The sequence below is a fragment of the Equus asinus genome, chromosome 18 (genome assembly GCF_041296235.1).
Source record: "Equus asinus isolate D_3611 breed Donkey chromosome 18, EquAss-T2T_v2, whole genome shotgun sequence".
Classification (NCBI taxonomy): domain Eukaryota; kingdom Metazoa; phylum Chordata; class Mammalia; order Perissodactyla; family Equidae; genus Equus; species Equus asinus.
The window spans coordinates 11,473,971-11,500,029 of NC_091807.1; the positions used below are offsets into that span (position 1 = coordinate 11,473,971).

At 34.2% G+C, this 26,059-nt stretch overlaps 1 protein-coding gene across 19 annotated transcripts in view; it reads right to left on the reverse strand.

The window, feature by feature from the left end:
• ROBO2 (roundabout guidance receptor 2) overlaps positions 1–26,059 on the reverse strand; it is a 1,206,434-nt gene that overhangs the window by 98,570 nt on the left and 1,081,805 nt on the right. For 14 of the 19 annotated variants that reach the window (XM_070488703.1, XM_070488702.1, XM_070488696.1 and 11 more), the window contains exons 6-8: positions 25,606–25,733; positions 21,084–21,095; positions 3,762–3,886 (exon numbers count right to left, since the gene is read on the reverse strand). In XM_070488703.1, the coding sequence (XP_070344804.1) occupies positions 3,762–3,886; positions 21,084–21,095; positions 25,606–25,733 (265 nt within the window). The remainder of the gene's footprint in view (positions 1–3,761; positions 3,887–21,083; positions 21,096–25,605; positions 25,734–26,059) is intronic. The other 5 variants (XM_070488704.1, XM_070488697.1, XM_070488701.1 and 2 more) reach the window with 1 other exon arrangement.

Below are 26,059 nucleotides of genomic sequence, written 5' to 3' on the forward strand. Positions count from 1 at the left end.
ATTTCATAATATTCCCTTTTTTAATAAAAATTACTTAAGTTTACTATATATCTCATATTAAATACAAGCAGCCTAATCACAAAATTTTGAAAATTCTTATAGGAGGGCTGTAATATTAATTTGGATGACCTATGTTGCTTTGCTGTTGTTCAAATAAGAAAAACATTTGGGTATAATAAATCATATTGAGATATGTTTCCAAGTTGGCTTATAAATAAGGACATATCAATTTTTATGTTGTATTTACTTACAAAAAAAGAACATTATAACCCTCTGGGATCTGTTTCTCGATATAGTAATTAATTTTCCAGGTTTGTAATTAAACAGCTTCAATACGTTACAATCAGGAGGTAATAACATTCAATTAAAGGCATAAGACACATTTTCACCTTAAAATGTTTTTACCCTTGAAGTAATACCAATGGAAGAGGATAAAATAGGGTATTAACACTTTTCAATTACGCTAAATGACTTTAATCCTGCCAATGATGTCCTACTTTAATTAGAAGCTCTTCTCTTTATTGCAACATGATGGATGTCCACTTTATTAGATTCAAGTGTGACACTATGAGCCCACTTTACATAAACATTACCATGTTATTAAACTCTTTCTAAAAGAAGTCATGTTTGCTAGCATGTCAGGAATATAATTTCAAAATGCTATTGGCCTCCTATGAAATTCGTATTCCTATATAAGGCTAGACATTTTCATACATACAAAACATAATTTGAGAACAAACTAATTCTCCTGTGGAAGCTAAATATATTACTGAAATAAACTATCTAAAGAGAAGGGTCTAAATTTTAAAGCGAGTTGAAAATGATACAATAACTCAAAGTGTGCACTTTCCTACAATTAGCCATTAGAATACTAATTTACATAGCACTAATACATCAGATGGGCTTAACTCTCTCTGGGATCTCTTCCTCTACAATGTAGTATCAGTCCACCTTGTGAATGATTCGTTGACATGGAAAATGGCATATGATTGAGGTTAACTCATCATCTTTATTCCCTGCTTGTATGACATAGGCAAAAGAAAATGGATTACAAGCAAAAACCAGGAATTCTACAGAGCTCTTCTTGCCTTCAAGTGCCTGGGTATCCTATTAGTGCTAATTGGCATTATCAGCACATATTGAGGAATATGGACCATTAAATCCATGCTCTTAACTCTCTCTTTACTGATGGATAGTCATAGATCACTGTAAAAATTGGATACTGCAGACAGTAAGACCAATATATTTTTCCTAATATCACAACTCATGATAGGAAAATTTACAGTTTGCTTAAACATTTCTCTTTTGTTCTTATTCACAGTTTCTGTCCCCCTCTTTCTTTTTTTCTCTCTGATTTGAGGGAGATAGGTGAAGTAAAGAAAACCAGGCCTAAGATTATAATCAAATCAAATTACCTAACTGGAAATTTTTTTCCAGAGATCAATATCTCTGGAATTACATGCCACTTTGTCAAATAACAGGAAAAAAAAATACTTTAATGCTATTTGGTCATTACTTCTTTAAAAACCATTAAAACACAATGCAGTATATTTAAATATCATGTTTATTGGGCTACAGGACTCATATACATTTTATGCAGTTTCTTACATCAATCTGGAGCTATTTTAGGGCACGTGATTTACACATGATAGAGCTGTATCTATATAATAACAAGATGTTATAATGGGATTTGACTCAATACATGGATTTAAAGTGTAAATTTTCAAAAATCAAATTGCTTTACATCATTATATTTAGATTATTTATAAATAAATATTTCCATCATTATATTTACTATCAGTGGCTTGAGGGAGTAACTTTGATGGTCTCCACAGCCCCCAGGTGGGTGGAGGGAGGGAGCTACAGGCAAGAGGAAGAATCTCACAGAGCTTCCGGGGCTCTCTGGCGTTCACCTATCCCCGCCTTCTCAGGCATTGTGTGGGTCTGGGGCAGAGGTGACCAGAGTGGTGCTGAGCTCCTCCTCAGTGCTGGGCACTAGTGTCCAGACAGAGGGAGACTTCAGGCCCTGGCAGCCCTAGCCTGAGCAGCACCGTGAACTTGCCCCTTCAGCCAGGACACAGGCGGAGGCAGGTGCATTCTGCATTTTCCGTATTTCTAAAATCTTGTTGACCTTCATAATGTGTAAAGGTCTTTTACAGATAAACTAACTTAATCATGCAATCTTCATAACTTATGTGAAGTAAAATGGGTTATCCTCATGTTTTAGATTAAGAAAATGAGCTCCAGTAAAGTTAAATAGTGCTACAAAGATTGTACAATCATAAGGAGGGAAAATGGCTTTAGAATTCTTTCCTTTTCCAGGGTATGTTTATGTGTGCACATGTGTTATAACCAGGTCATTTTGCTTTACACTCACTTTAGAGTTGGAGAGGTTTTCCTCCAAAATTTGTTTTATAACTATTAACTGATAAAAAAGATGGGACTTAGAGCCTGGAGCAATTCTGATGTGGGTAAGGCAGTGATCATTGCTTCACTTTATCTTCCCACCACTACTCTAACATTCCACAAATCAGAGGGGAGGTGAATCCAACATGGAGCGTTGAGAAAAGGAAGAGAGACAATTTGCCCATCCATATTGAGTTGTTACAACTTCTAGCTTGTGGTGGTACAGGAATATATAGGAACCCACAACAATTAAAGACGATGGCTGAGGGCGACTTCCTGAGGCCAATTTACCCAGATAGTCATACATGAGTTCTGATCAACAGTTCTCTTAATATAGTCTAAAACACTTCCCATCTCTGGCAAAGTTTTTAGATTTTCTGAGACTTCTAATCATGGTTTCCATTATCCAGGAAATTATTCCAGAATTTGGATTACCAACAGAGGGTGCTGAGAAGGAGCGCCAGTAGGTCCCTTCCTGAGAGCTATATGTCTCCTTGGGGATGGTGCTGGAAAGTCTATAACAAAATATCTCTAGGTCTCTTAGGAATGCACAGATACATTTTTAGACAAAGAACACAATTTCTGATCTGGCTTAAGCTGGAAATTCCACTCATTGCCTCAGAACCTAGAGGCTAAGTGCTTGTCCAAGTTTGGACCAAGTCCAAAATGAGAAAAGTGTTGCATCCAATTGACATTTAGCAGAGAATCTGAGAGGCCAGGCTGCCCAGAGAGGGCTCTGAGAGGACAAACCAGGGCACAGCAAAGAACACACAAGTATTGTGTTCCTTCTGGTATATAATGTATTATTTCCTTTCTAACTCTGCTATGAAGAAATCCAGAAGGGATGACGGAAGAAAACATTTCTCCCACTCTTAAATGGAAGTATGCTTAACTTAATGATAAAGAAAAGGTATTTGTGCTATCTATCTATGAAAAGGAATTTCTAGGCTGATTAATAATGGCAATATTTTTGACTGGTTTGCAGGATGTTCTAAGTGTTTTATATGTACTAACTCACTTAATCATCCCAACGTAGCTCAATGCAAGAAAGCAAAAGAACCTTTCCATTCAGAGATTTTAAATAGCTACAGAGGTTTTGGGTAGACTTTTTAAGATAATTTAGTTACACTGCATTATATCTGTTCTATGTAAGATAGATAATTTTAGAAAATTAACACTAGAAAACAAAGGACGTTACATTAGAACATCTGACTTGCACTTATTTTAGAATTAATTGGTGTCTTTTAGAAATAAAATAAATTCAACACTGATAAGAAGAAGGCAAGGCAAATTTTGAGGAGCAGCAGAGACGGGATTTCAGAGATTTCAGAAAAGCAGTCAAGGCTCACACTCACCTGGCTGCCTTCTTTTTGCCAAAAAACAGCTGGCTGTGGGTTTCCTTTCGTTTCACAGGGAAATGTCACTGTTCGACCTTGAGCAACAATCTGATCTCTTGGCCTAACCACAAACTGTGGAGGAGCTATAATTTAAAAGGAAAGAAAGCGTGTAAATACAAACCATTGACAAAGAAAAAGATATCAGAGGGAAAATCTGGTACTAGGTAGATTGCTCAGTGCCAGACAGAGGCTACAGGTTTTGATTTATTTTTAAGCAATTTTCAAAACACAATGGGGAAAGGAAAGAGCAGTCTATCAAACAGTGAGGAAAGAAGTAAACTTAGTCCACACATTTTAAATGTTGTACATTGTAATCCCTTAGACCATATACTTGCATAGGAAAATAGATTTGTAATGATACTGTAACATTTTTAAGAAAAAGCATGGCTTCCCTACTTGGTTTTGTGTTTTCAATGAAGCCAGAAAAGATTCACTCCACTACTCAAACATCTCCTTCCTGTCAAATCAATCTATTGACAAACATTGATTGTTCTGGTAATCCTTGCAGGACAGTGTAGTAGGTGCAGGGGGACCAAAATATGATCCTTATTCTCAAAGTGCTAATATTCTAGAATGGGAGAGTTGAAGTTTTGAAGACATCTAAGAATTGAAGAAATGGGAATTACATACAAAAATAACTAACAACATAAAGAAATGTATGAAGTGGTTGATTCTATTTAATTCATTTCATTTAGATAAATAAGCATCAGCCAGACAATTACTATGTTCCCCTATTGGAACATAAAGTTTTTAGTTCCCTACTGGGCACTGCGGGCACTACTGATACACATCTTTAGCTCCCTATTGGGCACTAAAGATACTCAGATAAAAAGCATCTATCATGCAGCCATCAATGAACTCACAGTCTAATGAAAAATACAAAACAAGATGATGATGACGACAACGACAACAGAAAAACTAAAACAACAATTATCTGAGATTGCGGTTAAATCCAGTGATAGAGGTACTTTCAGAGCACAGCGGAGGAGCACTTAAGCTATAGTACATATAGTCAGTGTGATAGGACTTCAGGAGAGAGGGATCCCTTTGTGTTATGATAGCTGTGAAGAAAGGCTTTTTGCAGGAAGTAAACATTATGGGGTTTGAGGAAAGGGTGGCATTTAGATAAGTGGAGAAATGAACATATTTGAAGGAAGGAACTTACTGAGCAAAGTCAAGGAGCAAGAACACATCTAGTATAGAGTGTGTAATCTTGCAGGAATGGAAGTTCCCCATTGTGTAAACATCATTGGCTACAAAAGATAGATTTGGACCCGGCCTAAGAAAGTCCTAAGAAGACAAAGTGAGGATTTTATTTTGACTCTTTGTAAGCTGAGGAGTGATAGATGCAAAGAAAAATTTTGGAAAACTTTAAGCTTCTACTAAATATAGATTGTGGAGGAGGAAGAATAGTCAATAAAGTGGAGAGCCTTGTTGGAAGACTAGTAAAATGGCGTAGGCGAAGATAACGAGACCTGAGACAAGCAACCCCAATAGAAAAGAAAAGAAAAGGATGGGAATAACAATCCTAAGAAAGCTCAGATTTAAATTGGGGACCAACTGTAAAGAGAAAGAAGAAAATGAAAGACGGTAGACAGAAAGACAGAATAACTGAAGTTTTCACAGGGACATCTTCTTCATACCAAAATCCACTCCTGTTGAAGAGAGAACAGCATGTTTATTCCGTGACTTTTCTAATCATCTGTTTCCACTTTAACTCATTGTTTATGCTAGAAAACTTAAGACCAAGAAAAAACTTTAAAATCAACTTTAATTTTTAGAACCTGGTGTACATGGCAACAATCCTAAAATTTGAACTCTAAAGAATTCTAACAATAAGTGACATTCAGTAAAGGCCTTTACTCAGAATTCTTTCTGTCCTACAGGAGTACATATGTGCAGGTCCAAGAACGGAGTAAATGTAGGATAGCCGCAGACGTACAGCCAGTTACTCATTCTCACAAGAATGCTCGCCTAGAAACAGCGGCAGCATTTTTTCAAAAGCTTCACTGAGATTTGTAGTGACTTCTTTTTTGCCGTTCTATTAAACTGCCTCCTAATTCAACACATTGAACACATACTCCAGAGACAGACAGAATAAATCTACTAAGGGAAATTTTCTTCTATAACTATAGATAACAGAAGACTCAGTATAACAGAATGGAGAATCCAGATTTATGGATCTATTTGAACAGAATGTGGTTTATGTTGCCTTGTATTTTCAGGAGATTGCTTGCTTCTTACAATGCTCTTGTTATTTCTTCTCAATTCCACAGAATCAGTAGATATATTGATTTTTGTTCTATGCTTTCTAATAAGAATGATAGTTTAAATCAACGTTACAAAATTACTTTATGAACACCTCTTAAAACAACGCAGTAACCACTTTTTAGTAGAGATGTGAAATCATCAGATATTTACACCACAAAGACTTAAGATGGTCTCTATTGTCTGTAATATCCAAAAAAATATATATATATATATATTAAGAAGAACTTAAAAATCCATGTATAGTTCTTTACTTGTTGGTAACCCTATAAAAGAAAGCTTTAGTGCCAATATGGACACTAAGCAAGAAGTACTGAGTAACTTAGCTTGTATCTCATTATCAAAAATAAAAAGTCAATTTAGTCAAAATCAGTTACCAGTCTTTGATAAAACTCACGTATTCAGCTTATTAGTTCATTTGTACTTCTTTTGACCAGAAAAATTTAAATTGGCTCACATAACTAGTTAGTAAAACCTTAGAGCCCCATATGCACTATAAGGTCCTCATTTATATAATTTTCAAAATGTAATGGAGAATATATGATTGAAATAATCAAATGAAAGATGAAGTGAAAGCAATGAAGACATACTGTATATTTTTAAGTATATTATGCTTACTCTGCATCTGTCTATTTATCTATTTCAGTAAAAATCATCTGTAGTTTAAATACAACAACAGACTTCCTTGAATTTGATTTTTCAAGCTTTCAAAAACTTTTTAGTAGATGAGTGATTTTGCAAAATGCTTCTGGAATCCAGATCTTGCAATTTTAACACAGCTGCTAAAACACAGACCCCAAGATAAGGACTAGCAAATGACCACATCTATCCATCCACTTTCCTGAAAAGATATGATTCATCCATTTATTCATTCAAAATGTATTGATTGACTACAAATGATGAGACATTCTGTTTGGTACAGGGGATGGAAAGCCAAATAAAAAATTGTTCATTTGGCCTATAGCAGAGACTTCTAAGTAAGTGAATAAATAAAAACAAAAACAGCAGAGTCTGATTTGAATAATAATAGAAAAATGCAGAGAGCATTGAGGGAGAAAGCCTGAAAGAGCCGCAAACTGGACCAGGCGATGAGGGAAGATGCCAGGGGATGGCTACACTGGAGTCGTGTTTTGAAGCACAAGTAAGAGCGCACTAGATGAAGAGAAGTCAGGCCACTTGGGATGGAAAGAAGCCGACAAAAGGCAAAGACCTATGATCTGAATGTGTTAAGGGAGTGTAAATGATTTCAAGAATAAACTTAGGGATGCGAAAGTGATGTAGGTAGGGCCAAATAATTTTTGCTAAAGGAACTTAAATTTTGCCCTGAAAAGTATGCAGATCTGTTCAAAGACATTTATGCAAGAAAGGTATAATAAGATTTGTGTTTTAGAAAGAATGCTGTTTTTGAAAGAGAAAGGGCAGATGCGAGATTGGAAAATCATAGTAAGTTAGGGCAGAAAATCCGGTTGAGAATTTCTATTCACAGTAGCACCTAAAGAGAGCATTTCTTTGGAACTTTTAAAGGACAAAGAAATTTTGCAATATCATGATGTAATATTGACCACTGATGAGATAATCTAAAAAGACCAAGCAATCAAAATTTCTTGAGTTTTTACCTAATACTGATTTTTTAAAGCCCACCAACGAAAAAGCTATCAGCATTTCTGTTATTCATGCAATGAAATATCCTTCCATGTGAGGTTTATTTACATTGTACTTTTATTCTAGGTTATTATAAATACACTGTATTTCTAATGTACCAAATAGTTTCTTGTCACCAGAATTTAAGCCACACTAATCCCACTGGAACTGGAATCACCTTATCATTTTTTAAATTAAAAAACAACTAAACATTTTAAAGTATTTAACAAAGCAAAACCTTTAAAGAGTATTCAAGTCTTTGAAAATATACATCCTTTTCCTATTGGCACGTGAAGGTGGACCACCAAAACGAATTGTATCCATCAATTTCACTTTTGCAGACTCTCTTTCTCTGCCCAAGATCTATACTGCAATCTTCTGCGAAGGGATATCGGCCAAAGGAATTTATTTTGAGGTTTTGAAATGAAAAACTTCATCAGTAATTCTTCTGATAACACGTCACAGTTTCAGAATTTCTGCCAGGTGGCAGCAAAAATGGTTTGAAAAGACAGTACTTGGTTGATGGCACCAATGGGAGGGTGTAGGAGAGAGGTGGCATTTTATCAACACAGCACAATAGCACAATGTCTGCTATATGTAAAACTGATTTTCTGTGATGGCTCTCATTAAATATAAAAAAACACCATTAGGTCCTCAAGATGACAATTCAAAACACACATTTAAACCCAATGTGAATTAAAGAGATTGTGTTATAAACTCCAAAAGAATATGCTAGTTATAGAAATGGCAATTTTCTTATATATTTCTAAGACAGAAGACTATAAAATACATATTTATATCCTCACTAAAACCCAAGAGCATTAGACAAATCTTTTGTAACCATGATGTAATAACCTACTTGCTTAATCTTTTAAGTGATTATACCTTATTGCTTCAGCTATAGCAAGAAAAGAGATGAAAAACACAGAGTGGCACAGTTCAGTGTTCAATCAACAAAAGTTAAAAACAATAGCTCTAGGGGCCTGTCTGGTGGCAAAGTGGTTAAGTTCACGTGCTCCGTGCTCCTAGTGGCCTAGGGTTCATGACTTCGGATCCCGGGCATGGGCCCACACACGGCTCATCAAGCCACATTGTGGAGGCATCCCACATACAAAATAGAGGAAGACTGGCCACAGATGTTAGCTCAGTGACAATCTTCCTCACCAAACAAACAAACAAACACAATATCTCTATCAGAAAAGTATGTGGTGTGATTTCCAGGGAAGTAGACCCAAATTTTAAAAGGTCAATTAAGATTAGAGGTTTGGTACTATTCACTTGAAACTGTGTTTTTGAGAATTTAAATACAATGCACAGTAAATTAGATTTGATTTCTGCTAAATTGTGCTTTGATACTGCATTCAGCCCAAGCTGGCTTCAATCAAAGTCACGCTACAGCTCTGTTACGCTAATGCCCGTTGGTGAGAGCGAGTGGTAATAGGGAAATCAGATGGCTGAACAGGAGTAGCGGGCGTAGGCCATGCATGAGGTAGGCTTGGAGATGAGGGGATGGGGGACCCTAAAGGTTAATCACATCATGTTCAGAGTTGTTTCTACAGGAAAATCTGACTTTCCATGGCAGGCACGATCATGGAGATATCCATGCAGCAGCTGCATACATTCACGTGTGACACGGTGCTTACTAGCCCACTCAGCAGCTCTTTCTCTTCAGGTATAATTTTGTGCCTGAGTGAATAAGTTTCCTATTCTGTCATAATAAACATTTTGAGCTTTGTATCTTAAACTCAAGTAGAAAATAATTTTTTTTGCTATTTAATATTTTTTGCTTGTTAAATTCTAATATATTTTATATGCATATTTGAAAAGCACACTCTTCCATCATTTGCTTGTGGTAAAGATTTGCTGAGTCACAAACTGCTTAACACAATAACAATAATTAACATTAACTGAGTGTTTATTAAGTGCCAGGGACTGTGTTAAACCATCCACAAGCATTATCTCATTTAATATTCAAAGAGCCCTTTTTCGTAACTACTACCTTTCTGATGTAAAGACCAGTAAACTGAATCTTATTAAGAGTACACAGGTTTTTAAAGATTAAAACAATAGATTGGAGAACAGATTTGACTTCAGGCCCATCTGATGCCATAGTTGGACCTCTTAAACAATGAGCTGCTAGGTTAATTTGGTTCACTTCAAACCATGACCTGATTAATTGAGAATTTGTTATGTCTAGTCTTAAACAGAAGGGTAAGAATCATATAGTATAATTTTCAACATGGCATAATGTTCGTAAAATCATAATTTTATGTTTTTCCTGAATAATTGCTTTATTATTAAAGTAGCATAAGCCTATGATCTTTCTCTTTCTGTGCTACCTATAAATACAACCTTTCTTAAGTATACTTAGTATACTTATTTCAAGTCATTCTTTATCAAAAATCGACAGTGCTTTTTCTATTGCTTGTCATTGCAATGCTTGTGTATTATTCTCCTCAGTGTAGCATTTTGGCTTCAATCAACTGGCCCAAACTAGCTCCAGCATTTCAGCAGACCAGCCTACTTCCAATCACTCACATACGTATTTGCTTGTTCTTAGGGTTAACCCCTCTTGATATCTATTATCCTTTGATCCACCTTGTCAACAATGATTAACCTGAACACACTCCAATCTTGTTCTTTTCTTGTGTTCTTTCCAATTTAAGGTACTTGTCTTTGCTTACATTCCCTATTTCTCTACTTTTTCCCCTGCCTATGTGTCTTGCTTCCTCAATTCACTTGTAAGCTCTTATTGGTGTGGGGTGCTGTGTACCAATATTCATTGAAATAGTGTCTTTATTTGGCCTGGAAAAACCCCAAATAGTGAACACTAAATGAATGTGTTGGAATAGAAAATTAAAAAATAATAATAATAATTCTTGATCAAAAACAAATACTCAGTGTTTTTCCCATCTCATCCTACCTGAAGGATAAGACATATTTCCATCAGTGATAGTGACACATTATTGTAGTAATTTGGGTGGAGGGACATCAAAGAAAACATGCTGTTTGAGAAAATCTCCTAACTGATTCTGATATGTCCCTCTGTAGAGAATGCCCCCTACCCCAAATTTTATGACCCAAAGACTATAAATGAGTAGCTATCATCCCAGAGTGAACAAAAATAATGTAGAAAAATATAGGCATGTGGAACAACCAACTCTAGAAGTTCCTGCAAAAAGTTAGTTAATAAGTTTACCATCACCAACAAGAAACAGATAATAAGAAGTCACTTCATTAAAATGCAATATAGAACAGGAGTAAGAGATGAATGTTCACTCAGTTTACAATCAGAATAGATTGGCTTATAACTGATAAATGATTGTTTCTTCAACTTATTTAATTCCCTTTAATTTTTACTATTTAACACTTCACTAGATTTCAAAAGAATTTCCGCTAATAATATTGGAAATGCACAATGTCATAAAATATTTGATTTGAAGCTTATTAACACATAATTCATCTTAGAGGGAGAAATGCATTTATAATGGAAAACATAATTTAGGGATATAGGGTTTAAAATGATCATTTTTATAAAGCCCATTTAATCATATTTTATTCATTTGTCACTATTTTTGAGGAGTACAAATGATCAAATTGCTAAATAATCTACCTTTCCAATTAACCATTTTCTTACTGAGTCCATGCCAATAACTCTTCTAGATGAGTGATATGTTTTCTTTCTCAGCCAGTACCTTACTTCTAGGTAATATTAAAAAGTCTTATTCCATGATAAAAACCAATGTGTATACATTTTCTTTCAATAATCTAATATCTGCTTTTTCAATGTCAAAATGAAAAAGTAAAAGTACCAAATGGTTTACTGCTTTCATAAATATGGAAAGGAAAGTAAGTGGTCAAAGAGAATAGAATGACTATAATAAATTACAATCCTTAGATTTTTCATCTATTTAAAGTTCGTATTCTACTCTCCACCTACGAGAAGTCTCACATGTACAAACTGCATTCAATCCTTGTATGAGTAAATATGCATTGCAATTATGCAGCTATTGCTCCCTACATTTTTTAACCACTCTTACGGAATTTATTGATTGTGGGAAGACTAATTTTTGAGGGCTCATGTAATATCTGAAACTCTAAAAGTTACTCCTAGTTATTCAAACTCTGATGAATAAATTAGGCCATGAAGTTAGTCAAATGTTTTATATAGTATGACCTTCTGAATTGTGACTTTCTGAATAAGAAGTGGCCTTCTAAACTGACATGTATAGAAGGGTGAAGGCAATTCTAAAGAAGGCCAAAGATACTGAGTTTTGATGATAAGAGTGACATACACACAAAAAAGTATGCATATATTTTGTGACGGTGGTTAAAACCATTTTCTTCAATTTATAGTCAAACATAATATGCTCCTCCCTGAAAATAAACAATGTAAATGTCAAAATTAAATAATTCTACGATTATCTAGAGTGGATAGAATGCCTTTGAAAAGAGTAAAGTCATTTGGTTCAAAATACCTTGCATTTTTGGATGTCATAGGCAAGCATATAAAAACAGTGGTATAATAAACAGCTATACGCACATAGCCGTTTTGTACTTGGCCTTAACTTTCTTTTAAGACAACACATTATTGGAAAACACCACAGTAATAAGTTTGTGCTAGAAATGAATTCAGACATTGGTTGACACTTTAGCTCATAATACTATTTAATTATTTTAAGTAAACATTTACTGGTTTTATTTTGTGCTATGTTCTAAGCGTACTAAGGTCTCTGTCCTCTGGAACTCACCACCTACTAGAGGAAACTCACATGAAAACAATCAAGCATGATACAACATGATGAACGTATTGTAACACAGGATGTCCCACCATTACGAGGAGAGTAACTTGGCTCCCTCTGTCTCCAACAGTTGAGGAAAGCATTGAGAGAGAAAAGGAGAGAGCAAGAGATTGATTTGTTCCTTTGAGATTAAGTAGGCAAGGAAAGAAGGGTGGGAGGTTGTTCCTCATTGAGGGAAAACGCGCGCATTATGTTAGAGATATGAGTTTCCCAGACCACACCAATGCACTAACATTCACCTGGCTTCATTGCCACCTTTAGCAATCCAGGTTGGTCTGTTAAACTGAAGATTATGTTGGTGGCAACCTGGATTTTTCTACTGGCTTTAGCAAGTCCAATTTAATCCTGTAATGGTATTAAATATTTCTACCTTGCAATAAGGGTAATAGTTTACTCATAAAGTAACTAAGTTGGATATGTTTATAGAGGATTTTAAATTTTATTATATTTCAGTTTACTAAAATAGATTTCATTTCAATTATAGGTGAGTACAGGAAATCATGTAACTATAATGAAATCATTCTGAGACTCAACATGCAAGTTTCATGGAATTTTTGAGACAGGAAATCATGTAACTATAATGAAATCATTCTGAGACTCAACATGCAAGTTTCATAGAATTTTTGAGTTCTGCAAAAGTTATAAATTGAGAACTCTCTAGAAAATCTGTCAAAATTTTAAACAAATTCTGAATTGGAAATCACATTTTGCCATATTATTCTGTCTTTTACCAATAGTAACTTTGCTTTTTCTACTCACTTTCCTGACTAAAATACTGAGAATAAAATAATAAAATTTTGTTTTCCTTAAGGCATAGTCAATTCTCAAAGAAAATACTATCAACTTAAAACTAATGAATTTTTAAATAAGTCAATATCTATGTTATTCTTTCAAAAAATCTCATTTTTCACTAGCAGAAAGAGAGTAGTTGAAAGAGTCGTGAAAAAATCCTCTCAAAATCCTAAATTGGGAAACCTAGCCTTCTCATATCGAGGGTAGAAGGGATTGCAAATGTGGGGGTGAGGAGGGGAAATCTATAGCTTAAAAAAGAATGGCTCTTCAAGTAAATGGTGAGACAAGACATCCATTTTCACTCACTTAACCTGTCAAGTTGCCAGAAATGTCATGTCAGCACTCCAGCTAAACCACAAAGGCTGATCACATCCCATTATCTCATTTTTTTAGAAGAAGATTGCATGAAGATGCCAATCAGAAAAAAAAAGGAAGAAAACTTGCAACCAAGGAACAAATGTACTGATGCTGGAGGGCTGCTTAGTTAACGGAATTTTAATATGCAACTGCAATGTTTCTTAATAACATTAATTACACGCTTAGTAAGGCACCATCCTAATTCATTAGTGCCTTCTTTTGGTTGTATTTTATCTCCTACTAGCAGAATGGGGACTATGTGATTGGTCTGTTACCATTAATGTAGCTTAATCTTTTTATAGCACTATTTAAAGCTGCTTGCATAAACATTTTCTAGGCAAGTACTACCTATGTATGTATATGTGTGTATTAATTAGCTGCACCAACGTTTAGTGTGCCCCTACCACGTGTAAGTGTTATGCTAGACTTAGAGGTAGGAGAAAGATAAATACAACAATGTATTTACTGACAAAGAGTTAATAGTTTTGTAGGGCAGATGAAAATAATATCTCCAATAAATCTGGGAAGCAATGCTTGCCATAGGAGAGATTTAAAAAGGCATTCAGATATATTTTAACTCACATTTAATTTAATTTGGTAGTTTATATATTTTTAATGAATCTAATTATATAGTATTCTCTTGAGTGACATTTAACGTGTTTACATAAGTAGTGTAGTAATTCAAATGTCATGCATAATATTTAAGTATAATGTACATCATAATATATATTTTACAGTATATATATGTATCATGATATCTCTGTCTACAAATTACTATAACTTATAAAAGCGAAAATCTTGACTTTCTTAGATGGTGTGACTAAAATGTTAATGCTATTTCTTTCTGGCAATAGCTCGTGAAATCTCTTAATACTAATCTCATAATACTGTTTTGAGCCAGAGTATTTATATCATCCTGATATTTGATATTTATAGTACTTTAATTTTAGCTACTAAGTTAACATACTTAGTGTTTACTTTATTCTTATTTTGGTAGATTCAAAAATTAGTGAGTATATAAAATTTGGGGTATTTAGGCTAAGATAACAGAGTAGAGGCTTACTGCTTTACTTTCCTCTGTTGAATACAACAAAAGAAATAAATAATATGGAAAAACTACTATAGACCCGAACCACAATCTGTGAAGTATCCCTGCCAAACATAGTCAGGTCGGGAGGAAAGTGAGGAAGCAGGATGAACACGAACCAGCCGCAATCCGCAATCCTCTATCAACGCCGATTTCACTAAAATTATCTGTCAACATTGTAAGAGCCCACTCCATGATCCTTTGATGGGAAGAATGCGATTTAGAGTCAAGAGAGAGACTTGGAATATATGAGACATTGTAGATAAACAGCTAAAATTCAGAAGTCAGAGGAGAAGGTATTGAAGGAAAGAAAAAGTCAAGCCTACTGTGAATGGCAAAATTTCAAGGTGGCCCCCATGACCTTTACTTCCTGGAGTTACTCCCACAATTATGTGATGCTATGTGACAGAAGGGATTTTGCAGATGTCGTTAAGGTCACTAATCAGTTGACCTTAATATAGGGAGAGTATTCAAGTGGGCCTAACTTCATCACATGAGACCTTTCAATCAGGGAATTTTCTCTGGCTGATAGTGGAATGGGGAGTCAGAGAGGTACAAAGCAAAGGACGTGAAGGATTCAACAGACCACTGCTGATGTCGGAGGTTGTGGTGGCCATGAACAAAGGCTGGCAGCCAACAAGGAAATGAGGACTTCAATCCTACAACCACAAAGAATTTAGTTCTGCCAAAAACCTGAGTGAATTTTGAAGTGGATTGTTCTGGAAAGTCTCCAGAGAAGAGCTCACCTTGGTCAACACCTTGATTTTAGTCTGTGAGATGGCTAAGGAGAGGACCCAGTTGAGCCTGTTTGGACTTCTGACCTGTAGAACTGTGGCCTAATAAATGGTTGCTGTTTAAGTTGCTCAGTTTTGTTACGCAGCAGTAGAAAACTAATACACCTAAAACCATCTTCATTATGAAGCAGGAGGTATGAAGGGAGATGAGGAAGGAGTCTCATATGGAATACAGAAAGCTAGTAATTTAAAGAGATTTGCTGTGTATCACCAGGGTCACTAGCATATAGAGAAGAAAATAACATGTTTTTTGATAAAATATTTAAGACAACAGTCCAAGTAGAGGTTACCAAATGACCCTGAAATTCCCCACTTTCTCTTCTCCAAACTTGCAAACCCTAGTCTTCAGCAGTTAATTAGATGATTAATAATCAGATAGAGACTAAAACAGGATGTAAATAAAACAAAATAAAACAAATTATACCTTCATTTCTTATTTAATTAATGACAGAGAAGAACATAATCAATTAATCAAAGAGAGATAATGAGTCTGTATCTTCCAAGAATTACCCAGGGAAAAACAGAAATACTTTAGAATAAACAGTTGTCCATAGACTAAATGAAATTATATACAATAGGGCCTCTCCTTAGAAACAGAAACAAACAAAAACACTGAAAAAGGGGTAAAGGGGCTTAAAGACAAGTGGAAATGAAGACTTTCCTGAGCAAGGAAATGAATGAAAGAGAAAATTAATTTAAAGGAATAAAATACATTTTGGAAAAAGAAAAAATCATCATTGTAATTGAAAAAGTTAGGGAGATGGTAAATAGGCATTAAGAAATCATACAATATGAAATAAAAAGGATGACTTCAAAATTATTACAAAGTTAAAAAATATGGAATTCAGACAAAGAAAAGTCAAAAAAACTGATGTATTCAAAGAAAAGTGTGACAGAAAAAATATTCAAAGATAAAACAGAAGAAAATATTCTTGAAATAGAGTAAATTAACGCATGAATCGGCAGATTTGAGGGGCTTGTTGTCAGAGGAGTGTCAGATACAAGGTGATCAGGACCAAGATCTCATCTAGCAATGTTAGGGAAGAAGAGACTATATTGGTATTCAAATAGCAAAAGGGCAGCCCAGCCAAGAATAAAAATATTCTGTAAGCCTCAGACTTCACTACAGCACCATTCAATACCAAGACAATTGAACATTTTCACTAATGTCTCAACAAAAAAGGATGACTCGATCATTTTATATCCACCCTCCAAGTTAAAGGCAACGAACAGACACTGTCAAACACACAAGGCCCTTCCAAAAGAATCAAGTCCGTGGCTAAAACCAGTCAAGCATGAAAAGTAACTAGTGCTTGTTTTTCACTTTAAACATTAGCATTTGCTTAAGATATTTTAAATATTTCACATTATGGGAACTCTGTTGGAATATACAGGACAAAATAGAATGCATTTTGTTTTTACTTACTATTTAATCAAAACGTGGAGCAATGAAAACGGTGATGCTTAATAAAAATTAAGTGGGACTCTGCCTAAAGCAGCTCATTAGCGCAGGTGCAGGAAACATTAAGCCCTTGTAGGAGGGAGGTGATTACCCCAGGTCATGGGGAAACAGCTTGTCCAAAGCAGAAAGTCTGCAGGGAATGAAAGCATGGGTTTCCTTGCAAGACACACTCAGGATGCCTTTTGCAGAAAAGTGGATTTTGACATGAAAGGATTCACACATACTATCTACATGTTTTCCAATTAAAAAAAAAACCCTGGAATACTTCCACTATTAACTTCAATTATAGGCAGCACATTAAATTTTCCAGATTTCAAGGTGGGGTGGAGAGTGGTTGAGTCGAAAATATCAGTTGCATTTTTCTTTAAGTAATTGATATAATTCTGCTTTAGAATTTGCCCTGAATGAACTTTTCAACCACTCACTTTTTATTGGATCTCTTGGCAGCCTCAATGCTTCAGAGCATGCTGTAACAAAACTCCACTTCAACCCAAAACAGAACTTTCTAAAATGAGGATGTATTTAATTTTGTGTTTAAATCATTAAAAGATTGAAAAAATGTGTCCCTATAGATTTCTGTTTAGAATAGTGGCTGCTTCTTTCAAATAACAATAAATAAAGATGGGAATTTTGCCAAAGAATATACATTTCTCAATACTAATAAACTCTCATGTGGCCAATTATATTCTTCCATCAAAAGAAAACTTACTTTTGACTCAGTAAATTAGGAAATATTTAGAAGTTCCATAAAGTTGTGTATTGTCAGTTTGTTTTGGATATTTTAAACAAGTTTCACCTGATATACTCAGTTTTTAGTTTCCGTACTGGAGGCAATCAGCATCTAGCATATGGTACACAAGACACAAAACGGACAAGGGCTCAGCTTCACAGGCAAGGCAGCTGGTAGATTTGACAGCTCTTTTCCAAATTACTCATGATGTTTTGAGTTGCTGCTAGGAAAAAATGTGTTGCCCATCTCCAAAATAGATGTTCTTTTTTATTTTTAAGCTTGGGAAAGACTTCCAAAAGAAAATAAGACAGATGGGTATAGGAAGCAAGATATTTATCCCTATTTAGACCATTTTCTTTGTCAGTTCCCACATCATTAGAATTTTCCAAATAAACAAATGAATATTTCAGCATTCACTGTTAACTATGTCCTGTTGCTTTGCTTCTCAAATAAAGAATGCCTTTGGGACAGTATGGAAAAAGTCTAAACCACAGGAAGGACTGGGGGATTTTTAATTATCAAAGTGGCATTTGTCTAGATTTTGTGGTAACCAGAAACATGGAAGTTGGATTAAAGGGTTCTTTTTGAGATGGTGCAGATGAGTAAGTGAAATCTGTGAAATACTTTCCTCCACTGGCAAGTATGTGATTGTCTGCTTTCAGTAAAATTTCCCACACTTCCTATCCTCTAAATTAATAGTTGTTCTTACACTCTCAGAATTACAGGCCAGAAGGTGTTTATTCTAACTGTGAATTGTATAGACTTAGAAATTCTTTAACTGAAAATGCAGCTCATAAGAGCCACCCTTTTAAACAAAACTCCCAGTTTGGGAGTTTGTAATGATTTCTAAATGGGCTTTCCACACAGACTAAGACGTTTCATCTGGTATGTAATGTAGTGATTGGTTTCTGAATCTATAAATATTACAGAATCCACAGACATTTCTAATTTTCTTTCAAAAGACTTAGATAAGTTCTACTCCTGAATTTTCTCTAAATTTTATATACCTGGCATGTATTTCTTCACCTAATTTATACTGAAATTAAAAGTTGGATTTTCTTCCCTTTTTATGGCTTCTATTTTGTAGAATACCCTTAATGCTATTGCTAAGAGCTTCAAAGTGGGAAACCTTGTGTTTTAGTCCACTAACAAATATTAATATTAATGTAATTTTCTATTATTTGAATATTTAATTTTTCTTCATTTTACTTGATTTATATCTTCTGACATTACAATAAAAGTTGACGTATCTGTAATTCCTGAATTAAAATTGTTATAGAAAGTTAAAGTGAAGAAAAACAGACTAATTTTCTCATTATCAATCTCTTCTTTGGTGATCCAATAAAAGCATATCCAACATTCAGTTTCCAAAATTAATAGTAGTTGTCAAGTTTAAAGTATAGTTCTTCATATGTCTGAACATTGTCATAAGTCATTTGTGATAGATTTATGAAATGACAGACTTTCCCAGAATAAAGTACAACGTGTCAAGAAGCTATTGTTTAGCTCCAGTCCAATGGGAATTTAAGAAATCATTTCAAACAAATATAAAAAACAGAAATAACCTTTAAAATGCCTTGTAGATGACAAATACTTCTAAATACTCTGTGTTCATCACATTTCTAATCAATGTATTTTTTATGAGTATTAAATATATCGGAAATTATTAATATATTTTTCTATGTTCTGGGAACTTGTGAAATAATACAAATCAAGTAGTCAAAGTTTATTGGCATAAACTCTCCATATATGAAGATCTATAAATGTGAACTTTCCTGTTAATTTGCAAAGTTATTATCTTATTCTTTCCCATTCACTTCTTAATTTTAGATTTCATACCCTAGATATGTAAAGTTATCATTAATATGAATTCCTACAAATACAAAAAATAAGGCTTAAACACTATAAGATATTATTCAATTTTCTAACATCAATTCTCAAAAGCATGATCAATTTAATAATTGTGTGTCAAGAAAAAACAGTCAACAGATTATGTTCAAGTTAATTGTAAGCCATAACTGTACTTCAAAAATATTAAAATGTGAAATAATGTATGTCTCAGAAACCAGGAATATGTTAACCAATGTTGGCATACAAAATGTTTTCACATATATGATCAATCTTGAACCCAATTCGTTCCTACAGCAGCTTTGATAACTCAGCATTATTCTCTTCATTTTATGGACAAAGTCACTGAGATTCAGGAATATTAACCGGCAAAGACAGCACTGTTCAGAAACAGCAGAGCATAAATTCAGATTGGGAAACCATCTGTATTTTGTACACTATCCATGTAAGAATACACTACATAAAAATAAAGTTTGTTAACATTTCAACCAATGGGAAAAAAATCTTACGAGTTTGGGCCAATATACATCAAATGTCAGCAATGTCAAGCCAGTATATTAAGAAAGCTTTTGAAGTTAGATGGACCATTCATAAAGTTGTGTCAAACTGAATAACTTATTACCATGTCTCTTGGTATATTAAATAAGTAATGCGCTAAATTTATTTATTCGTTCACCCACCCATCCATTTATGCATCCATCTATTCATTTACTTATAACACAATTACCAAGATTTCTTTTATTTAAACACATTTATCAGTAGGTTAAGCTAAACTTTAAAAGAGATGCAGAAAGGTTATTAAATCAAAGAATTTAAAAAGATTATATCTTCCAAACATTTACAAATATTTACACTTAAAGTATGGCAAGCACAAGCTAACTTCAAGTTTGCAAAGCCAAATGAAGGATGAGACATATTAAAATCACAAACTTTTCATGCCAAAGAACACAGCTCATCCCTTCCTTCTCCTTTTAGTGTGAGCATCTCCTTACAATAACTTGAAGCATTCTGCTAAATTTTGTTTAAATAGGCATGCAGATAATAAGTATGCAGCAGTTAAGAATACCCTTAAAAAGCGAGGACTCCAAGCAGCTTAGAATAAAAGAAGTGCATAAAGTAATAGAATTTCTTAATTTAGTTCATAATCCTTTATCTTAAGTCATAGCAAACATAACTAATAATTGATTATTTTAAACATATAAGAAAAAAGGAAGTATTGGTTTTTTCTCCAAGAAAAGTTAGCAGTTTATAATATTAATCATTCACATATTCTTTTACATGAATATTGTTACCTACTCACTGTTAAGTAGCAAAAGTCACCACAAAATGGTTTATCAAAGTGATGGAAAGATCAGGAGCAACTTTTACAGCAGACAGTCCCTCAAGCAACGTTTTAATATGGGCGAATAAATAAATTTCATTCCGTCAAATCCTACTATGCATGAGTTATGAAGCATTGTACAGAGCCATGCTAAATGGATAGAAGGATGGCTACTTACCAACAGGGCGAGCTGTAGACATTACAATGGTGTGGTGAGAACATAAAAAAGAAATTAAAAAAAAAGAAAGAAAAGAAAATTATCAGAATGCATGATGTGTAATGTTACAACAAAATATGGACAGCAGAGTGATTTCAGTCTCATAATTCAAGTACAAACAGGATGCCTGAGTTTGATAAAACTGAAAATTATAAATATAATTCTAAGAACATAATTATTTTGCATCCCAGGGTTAACTATAAGCAATGTGAGAAATATTTTATTTAAGTCTGATTGTCATCACTCACTATAATCATTATTTCAAAAATCTTTTGTCTTTTGAGAGTTAAACAGCCTTGTGTTACCCGAAAGCTAAGAACCTGATGAATATAACTATTCAAGTCACAGACTAGCAAATGTCGTATCAGTAAAAGAAGGCCTCACAGTCTGATTTAAATAGCAATTGGATTTTAAGCATGGTTAGTCACAACCATTACAAGGACTTCAGAAAAGCCCCTGACGCTGCTTTTCAGCCAGTAATAAGTTAAGATCACATCACTTTTCATCCGTGGACAGGGTGGATGAAAATATAACAAATAGGTTGAAACATCCTTAGAGATTTCAACTGAGTAGCTCCCTAACTACTGTTAAGCTTTTTTCTTTTTTTGGCAGAGGGCAGGAAACAATGACTGACAAGTTGATTCTTGTTCACACTGAGAATGGCTTTCAAACCGCTGCTTCAACAAATTATTATTTTTTTTATTATACCATAAGTTTCAATCACTAAACTCAGTAGTAATAGGCTGCCCTTGTTATTAATGCACAGAAATTGTAAGGGACACACACGGGCTTAATGATACTCTCTTTAAAAAGAAGAATGCCAAATCAATTTAGAGAGCAAACCACTTTACATAAAAGCAGTGGACAAATGTAGAACATATGGTCCCATTAGTCAAATGAAGAAGAAACATATTTAGCAGCATTTGAACTTTTTGAAATCTTACATTCAAAATATAAATTTATTCAACCAAGAAGCGTTTTCACCCATATCCCAGTGGATAAAGTGCTAGTTTGTACATAATGTGACTCTGGAACTTATGGATAGTTGTCTTGTTGGACATAATGAGATAGATAGAGCCACTGAAGTCATATTTACAGGCATTCATTCGCTCAACAAGTACATCATGAGACTAGCTTTATGCAATCTCTGAAACAATACTGAAGTTGCCTCTATACGAGATTTGTGGTCTTATCATATTATTCACAAATAAAAGGGGAGATTAAGACAATTCAAAGAAGAATAAAGCAATTATAACAGCACTATGAAAACTCCAGCTTAGTGACACTCTACTGTTTCCTACAGTCAGTGGTGGGTTCACCACAGCAACAGAAAGAGAAATAAGTTGCCCAACGGACGACAATTTCTTTCTTTTTGTGTGTGTGGGGAGCACACAAACATAACTACCAAGAACAAGACAACAGACTAACATCATAAAGTTGGGCCTTATTCTAACTGACAAGATTTCCCTTAATTTTGCCAATATCCAGTAGAAAAAGATTTGTGTCTTTCATTTTTGAATTTGCATTTTTCAGGTGCCACCGCAAACTGAATCTCAAACATAATGTTTCCTTTAGAAACAAAAGGGCATTTTGAGTCTATGATGTTAAAGAGAGAAAAAGAATAAACCATAGTGAGAAGTCATGTTTTAAAGAAATAAACCATATTTCTCTTTCACTTAGTCTAGGGTAATTCCAAAAAAATTAAGGCTTTATTGCCATAGAAGCAAAATAGTTTTTACAATGAAGATAATTTATGCCAAGCCAATTTGAGCAACTGAAAAACGGAAAAAAATTATGTTTACAAATATACAGTTTGTCTTAACTCATTTTGGAACCATTTTTAAAAGTTCTATTAGATTGTGAATTATTTGATTAGAATATAAATGCTAGGTGGTTTATTGCCTAGCATTCTTTCTTTCTAATTTTATGTTTGTTTACTCAGCAAAGGGAGCTATTTGATGTTAAGCTTAATTTTATAGTCTATTTTCACCATATTTTTGAACTGGAAAACAATTGAGTAAATCTCTCTCTCAGATTTTAACTATAAAACTCCTTTTCCTTTTCCCCAATTGGCTAAAGTGTACAGCATGATAAAATTTTATCAGAAATATCACAATAAAACTTCTTATCTTTGTTATATAGCAACATTTCATCAAGAAAAAAACCAGCAGGTGGAGGTTTTCAAAATCAGCAAATTAAACTAAACTGTGTCTCTGCATTAAATGGATGAAAATAAATGTGGTCTCTTGGGTCAGATGACCCTGTTCTAATAAAACAATCCAGGGAAGGGCTGAACATTTCATTTATGTGCATAGAAAATTGAGGACAGAAAAAATGTCGTAGATAATATGCTCTTTTCCAGTTAACCTCTTAGCAAGAAAAATACCGACTACTTTTCCTAATGGTAGAAAACATTTTTAAACAATATTTTACCCCACACTATTGTATTATGGAGGGTTTTTTTTTAACCCTGTTTTTGAGGTTTCAGTCTTAGATGAGTGATAAATACATACGACACAGATTAAACTCTCTAATCCATCTACAAGACACAGATTAGGGGAGACATCATTTAAGGTTTACTGATTTAAAAAAAAAATCCTATTAAAAACAACTCTTTCTATTAGTTTTGTAAGTTAGCTGCAGACATGCCATGCATGAAGAGCATGCTTTGTTAAATGAAACGTTAAACCTGAAACTTTCAACAAATTATGAAAACAATTAGCTGGGAAAGATTTTAAAGCAAACAGAACACTTCAAGTCTCATTCATCCAAGCATTCAAGTATAAAAGGACCCTGCAGCTTCTACAAACAAACAACTCCTCACATTTTCTCCCCATTTGTTTAGTCAGCAAATATTTTTTGAATGGATCATTTACTTGGTTCGTTGTTTATTTTTTTTTCCTTTCACTTCAGAAAAAACAAACAAACAAACTTTGGGGGAAATTTGGTCAAGGGAATTGCTTGTGCAAGGGGCTGCCTGGATAAAAGCAAACAAATATATATAACTTTATATAATCACCTACAGAGAGTGGAGGTTAAATATAGTAAAAAAGTTTACAAAGGCTATCAGATGATCACATATCATCAGTATAGATATCGATTAGTGTATGATCACAGCTTTGTAAGATCTGTTAACTAATGAGGAATGAAAATGTTTTTAAGCAACTAGCTTGCCAATTTTGTCTAAATTTGTTTTGTATCTGAGTTCACACTAGAACATCTGGATGGGGGGGGAAAGGACTAGGTGGAATAGGAATGGAGTAATTGAGAAGTATGGAAATCATCAATATTTTTCCAGGCATCCAGAATGCATGTCTCTTAATAGTTAACCTAGAGGAAGATGGCATTTTTTAATAATTTGATGTCCAAATCATAGATCTGGCAAAAGTCATTTTTCTTGCCAAATGGAGGACCAACCTGAGAATCCCTGACACATTTCTCGCCAATCCAAATTCCTCCAAACCTTTCTCCTAATCTTATGGAAACTTCTGGGAGCAAAGCTGCACAAGGGTAAGAGGTATAACTAAATAGGGTGAGATGAACTCAGATCTGGATGAAAACATGCAGCCAACCTCCTATTACGAGGGATGAAAGGAGATGGCATCAGTTAGGGTAGTGGAAGTAAGGTTCAAAGACTGAGCAAGGGATGCGCTTGCTGTCTCTGTCTGAAGTCCTGTGAGTGTAAACGATGCCACGGGTAATGTCTACTTGGCAAGAGTAAGTGTTGCAGTCTGCATGGTGCTACTTGGTACCCTGGGCTATATAATTTACTCATGTGGATCAACATGCACCACCAGGAAGACAGTTAATTCATTCTAGCTCATTGTAGGGTTAAGTAATCCTTTCTTTCATGTATAAGCAATTCCAGGGAGTCTATAAATGAACATTATTCCATGACTGAGAAAGTGCATGACACCCAGAAAGTAAAAGTCATTACAGAAGCAGCACTGACTATTTCAATTATTTAAGGCCAATGGACTTCACAAATTACTCTTTAGATCAGATTTTCTCAATGTGGGAGCTCCTTTGTATCCATCTTTCACCTTTGGAAGCAGGGTTAGCTTTTTTCAGATTGCTTTTTTGAGTGCTGAAATAAAAAAGAATTTCAAAACAGTACTCCTAGTATAAAGTGACAAGTTAGTAAACAGAAAACAGAGTACCTTTGAAACCAGTGACATTTAAATAGTTCAAAGCAATGGAAATGTAAATGATTAGTGTAAATCTTTTCTATTTTTAAGATTTACTTTTAAATCATATTAGCTATTATTTATTAAATGAAAAATAATCACTTCAAATGATCATCCCTTTGAACACAAATTTGAAAGTAATTTTATTCCAATTAATAATAGAGAGAACACAAAATCTAGGCATTTTAATATAATAATAAAACAGTAAGCTATTATTTTGATTGTGAGATCACTTAACAATTTAACCAAATATTAGTCTGTTATTTCAATTATATTTCACATCTTAAGTCTCTTACCTCGGACTGTGAGCGTAGCAGACGCTTCCACTTTTCCAACCCGATTCTCAGCAATACACAGGTAGGTGCCTTCATCAGTACTCACGGCCTTTTTAATTCTCAGTGTGTAATCATCTTTGATGTCATACCTGTGCAGAACATGAATTGGTTTTATTAAATAACATTGGTTGTATTTAGATAACACTAAATATTCTTTTTCATATTTCTCTTTTTATACTATATTTTACCTAAAACAAAACTCACACTCATACAATGACCGGCCATAAAGTGCAATTGTTTAGATTAAAGGCATTGCTAATCAGATCACTAATTTCATATCTGATCTCCAGCTGCTTATCAATTACCTATATTTTATGTACGTATGCAACTCTTAACACATCTAACTATCAAAGGCATTATTAAAACTTTAATTTTTTTGGTAGTTCTTAGATAGTTTCTTGGTGAGTTACCTTCT